The 20,177-nt window shown below is 36.6% G+C and overlaps 2 protein-coding genes across 5 annotated transcripts in view; one reads left to right on the top strand and one right to left on the bottom strand.

Moving 5' to 3' along the window:
* The window catches only part of mia3 (MIA SH3 domain ER export factor 3), a 61,777-nt gene extending 47,175 nt beyond the window's left edge, over positions 1-14,602 (top strand). For 2 of the 4 annotated variants that reach the window (XM_056445599.1, XM_056445596.1), the window contains 5 exons: positions 1,762-1,830; positions 2,570-2,619; positions 6,483-6,548; positions 9,838-10,090; positions 13,371-14,602. In XM_056445599.1, the coding sequence (XP_056301574.1) occupies positions 1,762-1,830; positions 2,570-2,619; positions 6,483-6,548; positions 9,838-10,090; positions 13,371-13,588 (656 nt within the window). In that variant the 3' untranslated portion in view covers positions 13,589-14,602. The remainder of the gene's footprint in view (positions 1-1,761; positions 1,831-2,569; positions 2,620-6,482; positions 6,549-9,837; positions 10,091-13,370) is intronic. The other 2 variants (XM_056445597.1, XM_056445598.1) reach the window with 2 other exon arrangements.
* A 2,491-nt stretch (positions 14,603-17,093) lies between these two features.
* Positions 17,094-20,177, bottom strand: part of aida (axin interactor, dorsalization associated) — a 15,926-nt gene continuing 12,842 nt past the window's right edge. Inside the window, exon 10 of the mRNA XM_056445286.1 lies at positions 17,094-18,559. Coding sequence (XP_056301261.1) covers positions 18,463-18,559 — 97 coding nt within the window. The 3' untranslated portion in view covers positions 17,094-18,462. The remainder of the gene's footprint in view (positions 18,560-20,177) is intronic.

Below are 20,177 nucleotides of genomic sequence, written 5' to 3'. Positions count from 1 at the left end.
TGTTTGAGTCATTCATTTTCATCCTTTTTTCATTCTCCAATTCTGTTTTTGAGGCTTTTTAGGTTGTTGTTTTACCCTCTTTTCCTTTGTTAGATCTGTTTTTTTTAGTCATTCTGTGTGTTTAGGTTTTCATTTTTATCCTCCTCTTTTCCATTTCCAGTCATTCTGTTTTTAGTTTGTCATTTTTATCTTTTCCTTCTGTAACTGTCCTGTTTTTCAGTCATTTAGTGTGTTTAGATTGTCATTTTTATCCTCTTTTCCTTCTCCAGCGCTTGTGTTTTATGTTTTCTTTTTGAGCTCTGTTTGAGTCTTTTTGTGTGTTTAGGTTGTCATTTTCATCCTTTTTTCATTCTCCAATTCTGTTTTTGAGTCGTTTTACCCTCTTTTCCTTTTCTAGATCTGTTTTTCAGTCATTTTGTGTGTTTAGGTTGTCATTTTTATCCTCCTTTTTTCCGTTTCTAACTCTCCTGTTTTTCAGTCATTTTGTTTTTAGGTTGTCATTTTTATCCTCTTTTTCTCTTTTCAGCTCATTCAGTGTGTTGTCGTTTTTATCTCTTCATTTTCCAGCTCTCAGTTTGTGTCATTCTGTGTTTTAGGTTGTTGGTTTTGTTAATTTTATCCTCTTTTCATTCTACAGATCTGTTTTCCAGTCATTCTGTGTGTTTAGGTTTTCATTTTTATCCTCCTCTTTTCCATTTCCAGTCATTCTGTTTTTAGTTTGTCATTTTTATCTTCTTTTCCTTTTCTATCTCTCCTGTTTTTCAGTGATTTTGTGTGTTTAGGTTGTCGTTTTTGTCATTTTTATCCTTTTTTATTCCCCATCTCTATTTTTTAGTCATTCTATGTGTTTAGGTTGTCATTTTTATCCTCTTTTCATTCTCCAATTCTGTTTTTGAGTCATTTTAGGTTGTTGTTTTATCCTCTTTTCCTTTTCTAGATCTGCTTTTCAGTAATTTTGTGTTTTTAGGTTGTCATTTTATCCTCTTCCCTTTTCAGCTCATTCAGTGTGTTGTCGTTTTTATCTCTTCATTTTCCAGCTCTCAGTTTGTGTCATTCTGTGTTTTTAGGTTGTCATTTTTATCCTCCTTTTTCCATTTTTGTTTTTCAGTCATTTTGTGTTTTTAGGTTGTTATTTTTATCCTCTTTTCATTCTACATCTCTGTTTTCATGTCATTCTGTGTGCTTAGGTTTTCATTTTTATCCTCATTTTTATCTTTTCCTTATGTAACTGTCCTGTTTTTCAGTCATTTTGTGAGTTTAGGTTGTCATCTTTGTCATTTTTATCCTCTTTTCTTTTTCCAGCTCTGTTTATCAGTCATTCTGTGTTTTTAGGTTGTTGTTTTTTATCCGCTTTTCTTTTTTTAGTTCAGTTTAAGTCATTCAGTGTGTTTAGGTTGTCTTTTTTTATCCTCTTTTCATTCTACAGCTGTTTTTTAGTCATTCTGTGTGTTTAGGTTTTCATTTTTATCCACTTCTTTTCCATTTCCAGTCATTCTGTTTTAGTTTGTCATTTTTATCTTTTCCTTCTGTAACTGTCCTGTTTTTTCAGTCATTTTGTGAGTTTAGGTTGTCATTTTGGTCACTTTTATCCTTTTCCTTTTCCAGCTCTGTTTTTCAGTCATTCTGTGTTTTCAGGTTGTCATTTTTTTCCAGTTTCTGTTCTTACAGGATCATCGTGTTGATAATTTTTCCTCCTCACAGTCTTTTATGTGTGAAATGTATTTGATTGGTTTTCTTTTTTCTAATCTGTGTGTATTTCAGGTCCGCGACCCCCGTCTGACCCTCACGGACGCTTCTCTGAGCTTGGACACCCTTTGCCATCCAGACCAGGTGCTTTGGATGCAACTTCATGCTAGATTTAATAGGCCTGTCACTATATCTATTTTTGTTGTAGGATATATTGCACCAAAATATATTGTTATAAACAATGTTATTGACATTTTATGACCATTTTACACCACTCATTATATAATGCCAGAATGATAATATATGATCATCACAATGCAAGTTACACTCCTCTAAACAACACATCATGTTTGATTCTTATGAATATTTCATTATAGTCATTTTAGCTATTTATTAATGAGTTAGAATGTGACATCGCATATCCTAAATAAATGATAATAAATGTTAACACAAAAGTAAAGAGTAACAGAGGCTGCGATATCTGCTACCAGATCTATTTTCAGCTGTCAGACACCCTCATGAAAATATACTATAGTAATTTATAGTAAATACTACAGTGTTTTTAACCATACTGACAGTGACACCTCCAATAGAGATGGAGATGTTGCACAATCAGCTAAAATGTTGCTAGAACTGGTTTTTATGTATGGTGATATATAGTGCATCACCAAAAATGACTGAGCTCATGTCCATGTGTTGTGCCTTAAGTCCAGATATGGATTGTTGTGACAGGCCTCTAGATTTATTGATACATAAAAATGGTTTAAAGGGAAGATGCAGAGTTTCTGTTTGTTTTACTTGATTAGATTTTGCATTTTCTTATTCAGGATTGCGTTAAATCTGCATTCACAGATGTCTGATTGTCCTGTTGTCTGTTTTTCAGAAATGTTTCAGCCAATGACATCATCTCCATGTGCACATGATGGGCCGATGGTAAGGACCGCAGATATCATGTTGTTTTTTTCCATAATATCATATATTTAAATATTTCCCAAGTGCTGTTTAACAGTGAGAAGATTTTTTCAACACGTTTCTAAACATAATAGTTTCATAAACTCCTTTCTAATGACTGATTTATTTTATCTTTGCCATGATGACAAATAATATTAGACTAGATATTCTTCAAGATACTAGGATTCAGCTTAAAGTGACATTTAAAGGCTTAACTAGGTTAATTGGGTTAGGTAAATAATAATAATAATACATTTTATTTGTAAAGTGCTTTTCCCCCCAAAACACTTCACTGTAAAAAATAAATCCGTAAAATTTACGGTAAAAAAACGGCAGCTGTGGTTGCCAGTATTTTACCGTTAAAAATACAATACAAACCGTAAAAGTAGTTTCTCTTTTTTACAGTAAACTACCGTATTTCATTAATTTATAGAGGTAAGATGTCTGTATTTTAAATTACCAACATCTACACATATTTTTGTTACACAGTTAGACGGGTTAACACAGCCATATGCAGGTGGTGATGAGAAAGTTACATAATGAACCAAAAACTCATCACAAACAACTTTTCCCACAAGCAGAAAAGTGTACAGTACCAGTGTATAGAAGGTGCTCAGTGTCATTCACACAGCTACTAACACCAGTATGGTAACACGCATAAAATTAAAGTCCTGAAATAACATTGGTTTATCAACATTAGATGTAACATAACGCTCTAATGTACAGAAACTGATGGGGAAACAACTAAAAAGATCCATAGTAATGTCAATAAAAAGTGATGTGCCATGCAGGGAATTCTGGGAAGTCAATTTACGGTTATTCACCGTATATATTAAGGAAACATACTGATAACCAGGTTACGGATTTTTTACTGTAGCTTTTTTACCGTTAAATCACGGCCATTTTTTACAGTGTACAGTAATAATGAGATGCATTAAAAACAGTACAAAATTCACCATAAATAAAAAAACAAGCTTAAATAAATGTGTCTTAGGGGTGCTTTCACACTTGGTTCAATTGGCAAGTTCGATTGTCCCCCCCCCTTGCCATCTTCTTGGTTGGTTTGTGTTCACACTGTCATTTCTCCTTCTGAACCCCAGTATGCTTGCATCATTGAGCTGCCGTTGTGTGTACGGCTGTTGCTCGAGGATGAACACGAAAACAAAGCACGAAAATGGAAAGAAGTGCGCACATCGCATCGTTCTGCTTTTAATCTTTTGGTTTTTGACATTTAGAAAGCACTTGCGTCCATCTGCCGCCAAAAATATTATAAACATTCAGAACATAATGCGATGTCTGCAGAAGCTGTTTTTGGAGGAGACAAGCAGACATTATCACTGTGATTGCCCCTGTCTCATACGTCATACACAGACACACACACACATATATATGAATGTTATGAAAACGATAGTTTGTTGTACTGTTGGTGGTAACTTCCGTTATTTGGTATGATTGCATTCATACCTGAAGTGATCCGAACCAGAGTTCGAGTGAACTGTACCTCAGACCACCTCTCTCAGGCGGACTCTGGTATGATTCACGGGTGCCCACCCGAGTCCAGAAGACACATTTACACTAGCTAAACGTACAGTACTCTGATGTCAAGCGAACCCGGGTGCAGAGCAAAAGTGTTAGTGTGAAGCACCCTTACTCACCATTTTGAAGTGATCCAGGTTAGGCTAATTAGACAATTAAAGAAACAGTTATTATATGTTTACATGGACACCAATAACCCTGATATTAATTGCGATAAAGACAGTACTCTAATTAAGAGTCTATGATTGTAAACAGCGAAAAAAAAAAAAAATACATTTTTTTTTTGATGATCTTTGACTAAAGTCATACTCAAACTAAACAGAAAGGGAATTAAGACATGTGGATTATGAATATTTTAGTGGCATTATTGATTCAGTACAGACATGTAAACACCGCAATCAAACTATTACCGTTTTGTAGGACTTTTCACTACATTTCACGACAGGACGCACACACGGCTCTCAAATGAGAATGGTTTCAAGCACATTTTTGATGCGAGCGGGAAACGATGACTATGCTGAGAATTCTAGAAGAACTGAACTTTATGAAGTGCCTCCGAGTTTGTCGCGTGTGCATGAATGAAAAGCTAATGAATGAAATGTCAAGAGGTGGCTGTGCTTGAATTTATATCTGTCATCATCTGTTTGCAGCGTAGTGTGAGAAATGAATTGCAGTTGAACTTGTCACTAAATTAAAAACAAAACACCCAAATGACATGGTGCCGTCATGACGAACACCAACTGATGCTGCGTGAAACTGCTGGAGGAAAACTAGTGTCGAATGGTGATGTTAATCGATCTATGTGCTATAGCCATAGGCGGAGCGTGTGTAAGGCTGGGGAAGGCTTAGCCTCCCCTGGCCAGAGACCACGGAGATAGTAGCAAAGAAAAAAATGCATTGAAATCATGTAAGGCGTAAAATGCAATGTAATTTAATGTTGATGATTAACCACAACACTTTAGCTATTGTTAGTTTGTCAATCAAATTTAAAGTCCCCCTCCACACAAAAATGGAACTGTCCAACCCCGCACTTTGCACTGGTGAGCGCTGTTTATTACTGGAGTTCGCAGCTGCTCTGAAAACCAAACCAAAAGTGCTGGCCAGCGGACTATTCTGATTTGCTGGTCAAGGACATCAGTAATAAAACGACAAATGAGTATTACGAGAGAGGTATAATAATATATTATTCTGGTTTAATTTGTTTTCAACATTAAATAAAATTGGTAGTTCATTGTAACGTAGTCTAGCCTATAGTGTAAGCTTGGTTAGACCAATCTTTTGGAGTTTTACGTTTTAAAGGGTCAAATATTTATTGCTGAATTACAAGTTCGGTTTTCGATTAGCCTCGTAAAAAAAGAGAATGATTTTGTTTTTCTCGGGGGCCGGTTACGTCCAGAGGCGACCTAGGGCGGCAGAATAGTGAGGGCTGCGTCCCGCGATGATGAATTTTTAGCTGTCTTCAGAAATCACTCTTATATTATATTATTATTATTATTATTATAAATAGTAATAAAAGCAACAAGGAGTAATAATTTCATTTGAAACTGCACACAGTAAGTAATAAATAAATATTTAATAAATAAGTATTTTTTTGTTTTATTTTATATTTAATAGCCTAAATTGCCGCCTTGATGAACAGAATAATTTAATTCGATTTTTAAATAGAAGTAATAATAATAAAAAATAAATAAACTGACCCCCAAACTTTTGACAGGTAGTGTAGATCAGTGGGGAGAGGTTTAATAAAATTATTTAATGTGCATGTTGAATATAATAGACCTTTGTTGATAGGCGGTGTTGCTTTTGTTAACCTCTTCTTGGTCGGTCGCAATCTTTTTAAATGCCTTACCCTGGAGTTGTTCACCCTCCGTCGTTGGCTATAACATGTAAAACAGGATCATGAAAGAAACATTGAAAAAGCCAACGCATTTAAATGCCTTAATCATATTATGGTCCCTTATTCAGATAAGGCCAAATAATTCCATTACTGATGTCCATGTAATGTAGGTCCGAGATTTGTTTCTGTTGCCAATGAAAAAAATAATACTTTCATAGAGTAACATTAAATATTGACACTATATATGTTTCTTTATTGCAGCCAAAAATAAAGAAATAATAATAATAATAGATAGAAAATACTGTACAAAATAATCACTTGGGAAATATTTGAATTAAATTTCACAGGGAGGGTGGAATGATTTTCTCTGAAAACTGTGTATGATATAATGTCCCGATTTCATGCACGATGCATATATGAATGTGTGTCGAGGAGATCTGCAATAAACGGCGGTGGTGTGTTTGCTTTAAAGCAGACTGCACCAGTCGTGGAGCCGGCCGAGGCCTCAGATCAGGCCTCATGTGAGCCTGTAGAGACTGTGAGTACCGCGGGTTGGTGCAAGGGTTGATGGGAAGGGTTTGAGCACTGTGTCCAGCTGCTGAGGACACACTTGGCTTTTTGGCAGCTGGTTTTGTTGATCAAGACTTGTTTCTCTTCACTCTCTAATCACTGTGTGGGTCTTAATTGCAGTTTTTTTAACCAAACTCATGTGTTTGAGGGAGGTACGGCATGTCTAAGGCTTGAAATGTACTATACACAAGTGCTTGAATGCAAAATTGCATGATTTTAACATTGTAGTGTGCAGAATTGATTTGTATAGTCTATTTTTTTCTTTGACAGCATTTCACTGTTCTTTCATCAAAATAAAAGCCAAAATATATATTAAAGCATTTCAGACAGATTTTAGTATGGTAATTAGAGTAAAATAAAACTATTATTATTATTATTATTATTATTATTATCTTTGTTTAATTGTTATTAATTATCAGCAAATTATTGTATATGTGTAAGTATAGGATTGAATAGATTCTGTTTTTTTAAGTTAGGTCAATTATAAATTATAATTAATGAACAATTATAACTTAATGAAGCATGAGGCTTTGAAAGTATTGAAAACAAATTCTCCTATTCCAACTTGTAGTAAAACATGTAATTAAGTTAATATTTTTCTGCTCAATTGCAGTTTACAACAAATATTGATCTGTGTTTATCATGTAATTAAAATATTTAATGGACATTTATTGTAATTAATTAATTGAAACATTTAAGACCAATATTAGTATTGCAAAATGATGTATAGCAAATATTTTGTATAAATATAAAAATGTATTAAAATATAAAGCATATTTAGTATTATTTTAATGTAATGTCATGTTTTTTTGTCCCTTTTTATTGTTAGATATATAATGAAATATTTTATAATGAAGTCTTAGCATAAAGTTAGTTATTATAATTATTTACAACTTTATAGGGTTCTAATATGTTGTGTATGTTCAGCTAACACAGTGATTGTGAATCCCACTTGATCAGCCTTTGGTGCCTGCCTCTGCGTTTGTTTATAAAGTGTGTTTCGGGCCTTACAGTGGTTTACTTAACTCTGCTTGGGTTTGGTTTACAGGAATCCAGCATTTAAGGGTCACAGTTCACCTGAACATTTACACTTCCTCAACATTTACTCTCACTCTGGTGGTGTTAAACTTTTAGCAATTTGTTTCTGCTGTTGAACACAAAAGCAGATATTTTGGAGAAAGTTGGAAAAAAAGAAGCCATTGACATGTATGGTGGGAATAAATAATACTAAGGATGTCTGTAGCTAGCTATATTTTCAGCCACCTACTTTTATGCGCATATTTGGAATCTCGTATTAAAAAATACTTAAAGGTGCTATACATAAGTTTTTGACTCTTCTAAAGCATAAAAAGACAATAATATGTTTACTGATATTTCAGAAACATGCTTGTTTATCTGAAAAACAATGCTGAAGTCAGATGTTCTGCTTTGAACATGTACGTTACATGCCGGAACGGCTGTCTTTGTTTTGGTTCTTTTAATCGACCAATGCCAGTTTAGCCAATTATATTTCTGCACCCCGGGGTGCCTTGGTGGAAAACAGTGTATTTGATTCATTCAGTCAGTAAGGCTCTCAAAGCATGGGTCCATGACCGAAATGTGACCTCTAGTGTACAGTAGCAGACTCCGAAATGAGACGCAGATTCAGAATGAGGTTATTAATTAACAAATAATATAGATATTACGAATGTAAACATTAGGTGAGCAGGTTACATTGTAACCCCGTGTCCTAACAACACGCTACGGGACTAGATTGGCAGTGATGAGCAGTTTGGCTGTTTGCAGCAGACAAAACACGACAGAAATACAGCCAATCAGAAGCACAGAATAGTGCACTCACTGCACTCCAGCACAATGGTAAGGTTTCTAATCTAATGAATACATATTAAACCTCTTTAACATTATTAAATGTACATGCTGAATCACTGATATGTGTTGTTTTGAGTCACAGTTCTAAAGTTCAATTTCAGACGGTTTATTTTATTTTCCAGATCTGAGCTGAACTATCTGCTGCTGCTTTCAGTAGTACGGCAATAAATGTCATGTAAAATGGCATTCAGACTCACATTATTAGCATTTAACACTGAATAAAGCACATGAGGTGTACCTGAGCTGATCATTGTCAGTTTAAAGCACATGAGCTGTACCTGATCATTGTCAGTTTAAAGCACATGAGCTGTACCTGATCATTGTCAGTTTTGTGTTGTTCAGCGGCAAGAAATAGAAGTCGTTTCTAAAATATAAATTTCAGGTGTTGTTAGAACAAAAACTCCTTTTAATATGTAAAATATTCCATCTATTGTGCGCCGTTGCTTTTAGTTAGAACACGATTTAAATCAGCCTTTTGTTGTTGTTGTCAATCTGGCAACCAGCTCTTGCGTGTTTCAAACCAGGGTTGCAATACCTAGTTCAACCAAAATGAAACTTGCATACTGCATCTTCAATGGAGGTGCATGAGAATATGCATATACATTTGGAAAGTGTGCATATAAACTGTATGCACACAACTGGCTAGGATAAACTTTTTTCTCATAATAAAAAATGTGCATCATCTTGGAATGGAAACACATTTAGTGATTAAACGGCACTTCACCAGTATGTGTTATGTAAATTTTTTTTTTTTTTAGTTTTTTTTTTTTCTGAGATGCTGATCAGATATAAATGCGTGTTCAGGGACTTTGCGTTATTAATGTTGATTTGCAGCTTCACATGTTTCCAGGTTTACATTGTTGCAGATCTGAAATGTTGTTCTGCTGATTGTAAAAGGCCTCAGCCCTCCGTCATCACAGTGCTTCAGTATTATTATTCTTCTATTATTATTATTATTCCCTCCAGAACCGTCTTGAGCATCTGTCTGTGTTCCCAAAGAGTGTTTCACACCTCCAAAAGCCACCGCATTCACAGCGTTCATTACGTTTCGTCTTCTGAGGCGCAGCCCATTTATTAGAGAAGAAAAAACACCACAGTGGAAAATCCCAAACTACTCTGACTGATATTTTCGCCAGTTTATCAGAAAGTGACCGTTTTGTTTTCCTTCACCTATTAGATAAAGTGCTTTATTTGCTAATGTTTTATGCGATATTTAGGTTTGTAAATCCAGCATTCTTCAGTATATCTTCCTTTGTGTTCAACAAAAGAAATAAACTCACACAGGTTTGCAACAATTAGAGGATGAGTTTCATTTCTGGGTGAACTATCCCTTTAACCACCCCCTCCTAGATAGTTTTTAAGCTGTATTTCTCCATCTTCTCCTCCAGCTCTCCAAATCTCAAAGTCAGGGATCCTTCCTGCCCTCCCCGATCCGGGATTCTCCAGTTCCTCCACCAAACGTCCCGCTGAAGCCTTATGGTCCCCCTGGGATGCCACCCAATGGGCCGCCGATGATGATCCGACCACCCAACGGACATCCTCCCATGATGCACCTTGACCCGCGCTTCAGACCTCCACACATGGACTCTTTCGGCCCGCCTCCTCCGATCAGACCATTTGGACCCGTGCCACCACCTTTTGGTATGTTCTCATGTAAAGACTATTGGCAAACATTGACATATGTCGACGTAGAATTGAATCAGTAGTCGCTAGTGATGTCATCTATAAGACATGCTACCATTTGTGATTCATTAGCAGGAAAAATTTACTCACATTAGCGTCGTCACAATACTGGAATTTGAAAAACTTCCATTTCCAGCTAACATTTGAGCCCTGTTGAGCGCGTTATTAAACAGCGCTGATTTGCCATTGTGTTCATGTGCTCAACAGAAATGACTGTGATTGGCTGTGAAGGTCACCAGTTCACCGAATGAGAATGAAACCAAAAATCTAAATCTATTTTCATGCCCAAACATTTGTTAGAGATGATTCATTTATTCTGTAATGGCATCCTAAAGCCGTGTAACTTCAACCTACCTTTAGCGCAGGGGTTTCAAACTGCTGGTGTATATATTATATATATATATATATATATATATATATATATATATATATATATATATATATATATATATATATATTATATATATATTATAATATGTAAATATTTAGTCTTGCTAAGTGCAAAGTAACTATACCAGCGCTGCTTTACTCATGCTATTGATCCTTTCACTGCTGAGTTTAAAAGATTCTGTCTTGCCCTGAGAGTGAGTTTTGATAGGCGACTATTGGTTTAGCGTGTTCACCCTTAATGTTTCCGTGGTGACTGGTCATGTTTGTCACGTGACACACCGCAGTCACAATAGCACTGTATGACTGGTGCATACCTTTCGTTATGCTTTTGCATTTTATTACAAAATACTCACACGCTTGCTTATCATGTCATCAACTACCTGATATTCAAAACGTGTGAGTGTTTTTGTTGTTTAAAAGACGTTTAAATGATCTTGATCGTGATCTATAACGTGCGATAGATATCGCCATGTTTACTTGCGTCCGGTCGTATGTCTCGTTCATAAAAGCAGATCATGCAGGATTCAGCACGTAAATTCACCAGTTACTCCTAAAGTACATGCAAGCAAGTGTCTGGCCAGCTGGGAGAGGAACAGATTGAACTTTATAGTTACTTTCACTACGTGTATCTGATATGAATAACACACATCGGCAAATTATACAGTATTTGAGTGGATTGTTAGACTTCCATAGACTTTGTGTGTTTTACAAACTCTAAATGTGGTGTTTTACTAGTACTTGTGTGTATTTACATGTCTAAAACATAAAATAAGCATTGGGTGGTTAAAAATACTGCATCATAATTGTAATATGACATGTCTTTCTCTGGCTCAGCGCCAGCCAATACGCCAAAGCTCAGCTTAAATTGTTCATGTCATGCTGCTTTTGTTTATTTAGTGTGAAATACTCCGACACCTTTGACTAGAGTCGCACAGATTTCTCTGCCTTCGCCATGTATCTTTCCTCTAACGTTACCTCCACTCATTTTTTTTTTTTGCTCTGTCCTGTCTGAGGCGCCGAACTCTGGTGGCATCAGTGCTCGAGAGAGGCAGAGTGCGTTCACTCCACTCCGCGCTCAACTAAAGTTTTTTACTAATCAAATATCTCCGCGACACGTGATGACGAATCAATTATGAAATTCGTTGCCAACGCTTTTATGGCTCGTTTCCACTGACTGGTACGGTACAGTACGGTTCAGTTTGGTACGGGTCACCTTTATCAGGCTTGCGTTTCAACTAACAAGGGTACCCTTTTGGTGGGCGTGGTGTATGACAAAGTTTCAGTCGACGTCATTCTAGCTGGAGGAAATGTCTACAGTAAAGCTGTACAGGTCACTTACATATCATATGAAAAGCTCTTCTCACAAAACAGATGCTTTACACACATAAATACTTGTGTAGAAATGTTTATTACTAACTTTTCAGTGAACATGAGTTGATTATAACTGCAGATCAATGACAGTGCGAAACAGCCTACTGTAACGTCTGTAATTATATTAAATAACTAAATAAATGAACATATATATAGACGCATACAGCCCTTTACCCTGTTACCAACTACAGAAGAACTACACACAGCAGACATTTCACCCGTATTTAGGTTCAAAAACAACCCAAAATATAGCCTACAGTCAGTGAAAACCTCTCATCTGTGTCTGTAATCTTCAGCAGCACATGTAGCCTCTGTTAGGGAGTAATTCCGTCATTCCCGGTTCATAATAGTCCAAAATGTGAAGATAATAAGTTAGTTAATCGTGGCATTTTGTTCATGTTTGCTGAATAATAATGTGCTCCTTTTTTTCCGGCTTCTCCTTTGTTTTTTCACGCTTCACTCTCGCGTTTGTCAGTGTCTGACAGGATCGGGTTTCAAAAGCACGTCAATAATCAAGCGCAGGTTATTATCATCAGCTCAAGAAGTTTGTTATTTCAGATATAATGTTAGATGCGCGCGAGTGCTAGCAAGAAAGCGAAACCGCTCGCGCCTCAGACTGGCTCGTAAAAAACTACGAGGCCCAGGGTAAATCTGCTCTTCTTCTTGGATTTGTGTCTGTTCATCAAGATGATGACAAGGTTTGTTTGAGCCCAGATCGACCATGGCTCAGTATTATATGTATTTATAATTCCGCTTTAATCTCTCGCTGTGTAATTCAAACATGGCGGGGTTTATGTTTTCATTCTGGCTTGTTGCGTAAGCGAATGACGTATCTCTGTAAACCAATAGCGTTCAGCTGCGCGTGTGGCTCCGCCTTTTGGTACCCTTTCTCGTGTTTGGTACCCTTTCGAAAGGGTGCCGAAAAAGTGGTAGAGTACGGTTCGGTACGCTTTTTGACAGTGGAAACGGCTATAAAAGCGTACCAAACCGAACCGTACCACTCAGTGGAAACGGGCCATTAGTAACCGATTTCTGTGGATTTAATTGATTCGCTGTTGCAGCCCTAATGACAGATAAACAAGACTCAGTAACTCGTGTGTGTCTGTGCTGCTTAAATAGTCCTCATAATTAGTCCTTCACAATCCTCCAGCTGCATGTATGAAATCAACAGTGATGCGGAACAGCTGTGTGTGAGGTGCATACCGGGACTTGTAGTTTGAGAGTGTGTGTGTGTGTGTAGCTCTCCGGCGATCCGCAGTCACTGGATCGCTGGTGCTTGTAACAAAAGAGCCTCCTATTTTATTTTTCTTAATGACATGCACAAATGAATTGTTCACCACAAGACTAGCAATGTGAGCTAACAAAACCAATGTTTGTTTTGATTTCATGTGTACTTTAACTAATGAAAGCAAAAGGTGTGGGATAATAGATGGGATAATCTCAGTGTATCTAAAATCTTCTGTTTGTGTACAATCAGCTCGAGGGCCTCCACTCGGACAGCGGGACGTCCCGCCAGATTACTTTGCACCCCGTGGCCTCCCTCCTCGGCCCTTCCCGTCTGGACCCCTGCCACCCCCCGGAGCCATGATCCCTCCTCCCTACAGCGGACTCCGTTTCCCAGCAGCCCCTGCGGTACTGTCTCAGAGCTCCAGAGATGGGGACGAGGAGCCGCCGCAGACTCACGCAGAGCCCTGAAACACATCTGCTCAGGGCGGAGGGGGGGAAATGAGTTTGATTTGATTTATTTTTTTTCAATAACACATTTGTGAGCAGAAATAATGAGGGTTTTGATTTTATACATTAGCAAACCTTTCCTATGGAAATAGTTTGATTGAATATACCTTTATTTTGTCTTCTCTCTAGTGGTTAAATGGTAACATCCACCACTCGCCCAGTGCTGATGCATCTTGGGAAATCAAACCAATATTTAGGCAAGCCATTTATTTCCTCATGCCTTTAATGTGAGAGGACTTTTTTTATGCCTTTTTTTCTTCTTCTTCTTCACCGTGTTTCCATTTGTTTGCTTTTAGTCTGATTCTCCAGCTCACGTAATACGATTCAGCCTGTGTTTATTTTAACGTTTGATCCGTCGTGATTTCTTTTCCTAGCGGAAAGGCACATATGATGTCATATTGACAAAGTATTTGTACATTTCTTTCAGCTGCGCGTATGTTATTATTAAAAAATCCCCAAACGTAACACGTCAGCTCAGATAAACGTCTTCTCTTTGAGTTTTCAGCGCTGTATGTATTAATTAAAGGCTGTTTTTAACGACGAAACATGAGAATGCATTAATTAGTTCCTGCATCAGATTGAATGTGACCGTTTAATGTAATTATTTTATGAACAAATCTCTCATTCAGTTAAGACAGGAATTATATTGCATTGTTAAATTGCAATAATTTTATGAATGATTTACTCTGCGTGGCCCAGAACCAGTGGTGTTTCATGGGTTTATGATGCAACAACAAAATAATCCCAATATTCAAAACTATTTTCTTCATCTGTGTTTCTTATTTTGCCATATACTTTTTGTTTTGTTTGGTATTAGAGTAAATTATTTTAGGAAGCGTGTTGAGAGAATGCATCTTGTGTAAGAGTGTCTGCATCGTGTTGAAATCTTAGGGAAGAAACGGTTTTAAAAAAACAAATGTGGCATTGATTTCATGGGAATGAATGAATGAGTTGAATAAAGCTGCTTTTTCCTGATGCTTCTGATTCCTCTGTCATGCATCTCAACATATTTTAACACCTGCCAGGCTGATATAATAATAGGATTTCTGTGAGTCTGCGGTTCTGCTGATTCATTTAGAACATTTGCTTTAAGTAAATGATCATGTGTTCAGCTCAGAGTATTTAGATGCTTTAGATAGTAGCACATATTTAATCATTAAAAATACAAAATATCAAACTTGAAGTAGTGTTTTTAAACCATACTAAAAAAAGTAAAGTACTTGAAATTATGTGTCGTGGTTATTCTATAGCAACACAACAACATCACTATCTGGCAAAAGTCTTGTAGCCTATTTAAGTTTTAGGAACAGCAAATAATAACTTGACTTCTAGTTGATCTTTTGGCATCAGAAGTGGCTCATCTGAAAGGCAAAGGCCTCTAGATGACGCTTATTTGACCACAATAAAATATGATCATGCCTTAATATTTAATGATTTCATTAGGACAGTAAGGTCTGACTGTGCTTAGACTAAAGTCTGCTCACTGAACCTTCAATAATGTCCAGTATAGAATATGTGCTCATGCTGCAGTGGAAACGGAATGAATATTGTGTCTGACTCCATCATGAGCTTGGAGGTCTGCATCCATACATCTCTGCAATGACTCAAATCACTGATTAATAAAGTCATCTGGAATGGCAAAGAAAGCCTTCTTGCAGGACTCCCAGAGTGCATCAAGACTCTTTGGGTTCATCTTCAACGCCGCCTCTATCTTACCCTAGACATGCTCAATAATGTTTATGTCTGGTGACTGGGCTGGCCAATCCTGGAGCACCTTGTCCTTCTTTGCTTTCAGGAGCTTTGATGTGGAGGCTGAAGTATGAGAAGGAGCGCTATCCTGCTGGAGAATTCGCCCTCTCCTGTGGTTTGTAATGTAATGGGCAGCACAAATGTCTTGATACCTCAGGCTGTTGATGTTGCCATCCACTCTGCAGACCTCTCGCATGCCCCCATACTGAATGGAACCCCAAAGCATGATTTCTCCTTCAACAAACTTGACTGATTTCTGTGAGAATCTTGGTCCATGTGGGTTCCAGTAGATCTTCTGCAGTATTTGTGATGATTGAGATGCAGATCAACAGAGGATTCATCAGAGAAATCCACCTTATACCACTTTCCAAATGATCAACTAGAAGTCAAGTTGTTATTTGTTGCTCTTACAACTGGTATCCACCACAAAAATGTTGTCAGGTAGTGTATGTTAATATAGACAAATTCTTCAATACTGTTGTTTTTTTTTAAACTATAGCATATTATACTAGAATACCCCACAGATTACTGTAGTAAAAAATAAAATTGTTTACCAGCTCATTATACACTCTCAGAAATAAAGGTACAAGAGCTGTCTCTGGGACAGTATCTTTTCAAAAGGTACATATTTGTACCTGAAGGGTCCATAATGGTACCTCAGAGGTACTTTTTAGGTACATTTGGGTACTAATATGCACCTTTGAGGTACCATTGTGGACTCTGGGTACAATATGTATCTTGTAAAAGGTACTGCCCCATGTACCTTTATTTCGGAGAGTGTGGTTACTACATTATGCTGTTGCATTCATTAAAAGGGCTATAAATACTATAACATGGTATAATACACTACAGTATGGTTCAAAGACTAGTATTTACTATAAATTATAGTATTTTTGTGGGTTGAAACTTTGGTTAACATTTCACAAGATGCTCCCATTATTTAACCACATTATTTAATAGTGTAGAATTTAGAAATTAGCATGTTGATGCTTGATCTGTTATAAATGTGGTAAATATTTGAATTGTTGATAAATAAATCCTTGTTTCTTTAATTCTGAAACAGATATCATGTAGTACTGCAGTCGACCCACATGAAAGAATACTATAGTGATTTCTAGAGTTTTGAATCATACTAGTGTTTTACTGTACAGTATTGTATCTCTGTTAATAAATGCTAGAGCATACTGTAGTATTATTGTGAACTGATAAACTGCAATTATACTGTATTGTACTTTAGTTTTTTACTACAGTAAACTGTGGTGTATTGACTATAATATACCCTATAGGTGTAGAAAACTAGTGTTGGGGTAATTTGTTTATGTTAATATACCAAACATATAATAAGTATTTTACCATAATACCGTATAAAAACACTTCATAGGACTACTATAAATTATTATAGTATTTTTTTCATGTGGGGAAAACAGGTTTTGTGATTAGTTAGAGGATTATTATGAATCATGATGTCATCTAATACAATTAAATTTAGGTTTTAAAGTTAAATACTTCTGGGATTCTAGAAGCACTTAATTCGGAGAATACAGGTAATATGTAGTAATCAATCATGCCTTTAATGTAAAAATCATATGAAACATAATGATTTAAACATTCGTTATTGCTGTAAACAACTGTTATACCGCTTTAATGAAGCTCGCTGTATACGTGTTTCCTTAAGCCGAGACTGATATTTCACCTGAAGGGTATAAAATATTCATGATTCAAGCAGCAGTATCATTTATTAGAAATGAGACATGAAAAAAGCTGTGCAATAATACACGTTTTATGATAAAGCCGTCCACAATGTGTAAAGTTTTCGTTTACTGAACTTGCTTCATTCTGTTTTGGCGGGACTCAACACTGACAACACAACATCGTTAAACTGGCTGACGGGAAAACACATTTATTACTATTAATCATTTATAATCAGGTAAGATCCTGTCAGAAACGGTAAAAAATGAAGCTAAAAAATTAGATGAGCTCGCCAGAATGTAGGCTATTTGTTTTATGTAAACTCGGTTGAAACCAAACATTTCGAGAAATATCCCTCAGTAAAATTCCTCTAACCAAGGAAATGGAGCTAATTATAAAACCCCACAATGATGCAGATGCTTCTTTCGGTCGAAATTAATATTTACTGGCTTTTCTTATTTATTATTATAAATGTTTATTACATTTACTTCGATAAGGGGGATGCGTTTTTAAAAATGTTAATCCAAAGGCTACGTTTCAAATGAATGCTAATGCTAACGTAGTTTTAGCCAGGTAATATCAACACAAAACTGAATAATTATTTGAGAAACGCTTAAACATTTCTGAAAATACAACTTATGATGACTTTGTCAGTGTTGTTTTGTGAAGATATACTCCATGACTATGTAGCATTAGCAGAATGCTAAAACACCATTCATAATAGGGCTAATCTAAAAAAAACAATCGCCCTCATATAGTTCCAAACGTATCTATATGCCCATTTTCCTTTCGCAGAACAAATGATGCTCGTCAAAATAAGTTATTAATAAATCTCAAGGCAAAACTGGATGCTAATATTTATTAATTATAGGGACCAAATTCTCAGAAAATGATTGTTGAATAATACTTAATGTGAGTGAATTATTATAATTCTGTCTGCTTGTATAAAGCTTTCATATGCTTTTAGACAGAAATAAACAATGTTTTTTTAAAATCATGATTTATTTTTGACGTTTCTGTCTTTTTTATGCTTTATTAAGTGCCACTGCATGAAAAAAAGTACAATTAAAACAGTATGTTTGGAATATGAGGGTGAGCTGCTTCATTAATAAAATAAAAATATTAAAAAAAACAATGGAGAATGTTGCCTAAACATCAAGTTATCCATCCACTTTCTTCAGAAATAATCCCACGGTGCAGTATTTATACACATGTGAGGTTTTGAAATGGTTTCCGTCTCATATACTGGTCTCTCTTGCAGATGAAGATGCCATAAATCTCAAACTTCAGCTTGAAGATCTGAGGAAAAGTGTCCAATATTGCCAGGAATGAGAGAGGTGATGCACCAAAAGAAAATCAGTCATTTGTGTCAGTCATGGGTTTGGTTTTAAGATCATTTAGTCTTTGTGCAAAGTCTGGTTAAGGTGCAGGTAAAGTGGTTTCTTCGTCAAGAGGTTGAGTTTTTTCCTCTTGAAGTCGGTCGGTTTCTTGTACCTAAAATCAGATTCATACAAATAATAATCAAGGGTTAGTTCACACAAAAATGACATGGAATGTTTTGACAATGTTTTTGGTTTCTTTTCAAGACGTTGAGCATCTCTGGACCATTGCTGTCTATAGAGATCAGATTTGACTTAAAATATCTTAAAGGGATAGTTCACCCACAGCTCATCCAAGATGTAGAAGACCTTTTTTCTTAAAATGATGCACATTTTTTTACGCTTCACAAGATCTGAGTGTGTCATCAGGAGCCATGGCTATTGATTTGGCAAGGCAAGGCAAACTTTATTTTTAGAGCACAATTTTACACAACTGTAGCTGATCCAAAGTGCTTTACAATAATAAAAATAAAATAGAAACTTGTATTAAAATATATAGGTAAAAAGAAATATATATATATATATATATATATATATAAAATGAAATACAGATAAAATAACTGCATCACTCAAAGGCAAGGGAGTAAAAATAAGTATTTAAATTAGATTTAAAAGCATCCAACGATGGGCGTCACAGTGGCTCAGTAGTTAGCACTGTCGCCTCACAGCAAGGTCACTGGTTTGAGCCCTGGCTGGGTCAGTTGGCATTTCTGTGTGGAGTGTGCATGTTCTCCCCGTGTTGGCGTGGGTTTCCTCTGGGAGCTCCGGTTTCCCCCACAGTCCAAACACATGCGCTGTAGGGCAATTGATTAACTAAATTGGACGTAGTGTATGAGTGTGTATGGCTGTTTCCCAGTACTGGGTTGCGGTCAGAAAGGCATCCGCTGTGTAAAACATGCTGGATAAGTTGACGGTTCATTCCTCTGTGGCGACCCCTGATGAATAAAGAGACTAAGCTGAGGGAAGATGAATGAGCATCCGATGACGGAGAAATCCTGATGTTCCAAAGCTTTGGGTCTGCAAAACTAGATAACTCGATCTGCTTTCGATTTGCAGCGAGACCGAGGGACAGATCAAAGAAACTGATTACAGGACCTTAATGGCCTACAAGCTATATATGGCCTAATAAGTCAGATATACACCGGGCAGATTTTGGCCATTGCTTTATATGTGAAAAGAAGGATCTTAAAATGTATAGAATTGTATAGAAAGCCAGTGCAATGAGGCAAGAACAGGAGACATATGATCTATTTTCTTAGTTCCGGCTGCATTTTGAACCAACTGTAACAGAGACAGTGTTGATTGAGGTAGACCAATGCACAGAGAGGTACAGTAGTCTAACCGAGAGGAAATTAAAGCATGAGTTACAATATTTAGATGTTTTTTTAGAAAGAAACGGTTTAACTTTTGCCACCAATCTTCGTTGGAAAAAGCAGCTCTTCACAACTGCATTTACATGCTTGTCAAACTTCTGAAGTGGATTAAAACATTGCCACGGTCATATCACCCTGCACCCCAAGAGCAGTGACTCACTGAAGCTAAGCAAGGCTGAGCCTGGTCAGTACATGCATGGGAGACCACATGGGAATAGTAGGTTGCTGTTGGAAGTGGTGTTAGTGACGCCAGCAGGGGGCGCTCAACCTGTGGTCTGTGTGAGTCCTAATGCCCCAGTATAGTGAAGGGGACACTATACTGTCAGTGTAATGTGTATTTATATAGCGCATTTATTGTGT

Source organism: Danio aesculapii, chromosome 20, assembly GCF_903798145.1.
Source record: "Danio aesculapii chromosome 20, fDanAes4.1, whole genome shotgun sequence".
NCBI classification, from domain to species: Eukaryota; Metazoa; Chordata; class Actinopteri; order Cypriniformes; family Danionidae; genus Danio; species Danio aesculapii.
Note: the sequence above shows the minus strand (reverse complement) of the source record. Positions and strands in the feature narration are given on the sequence as shown.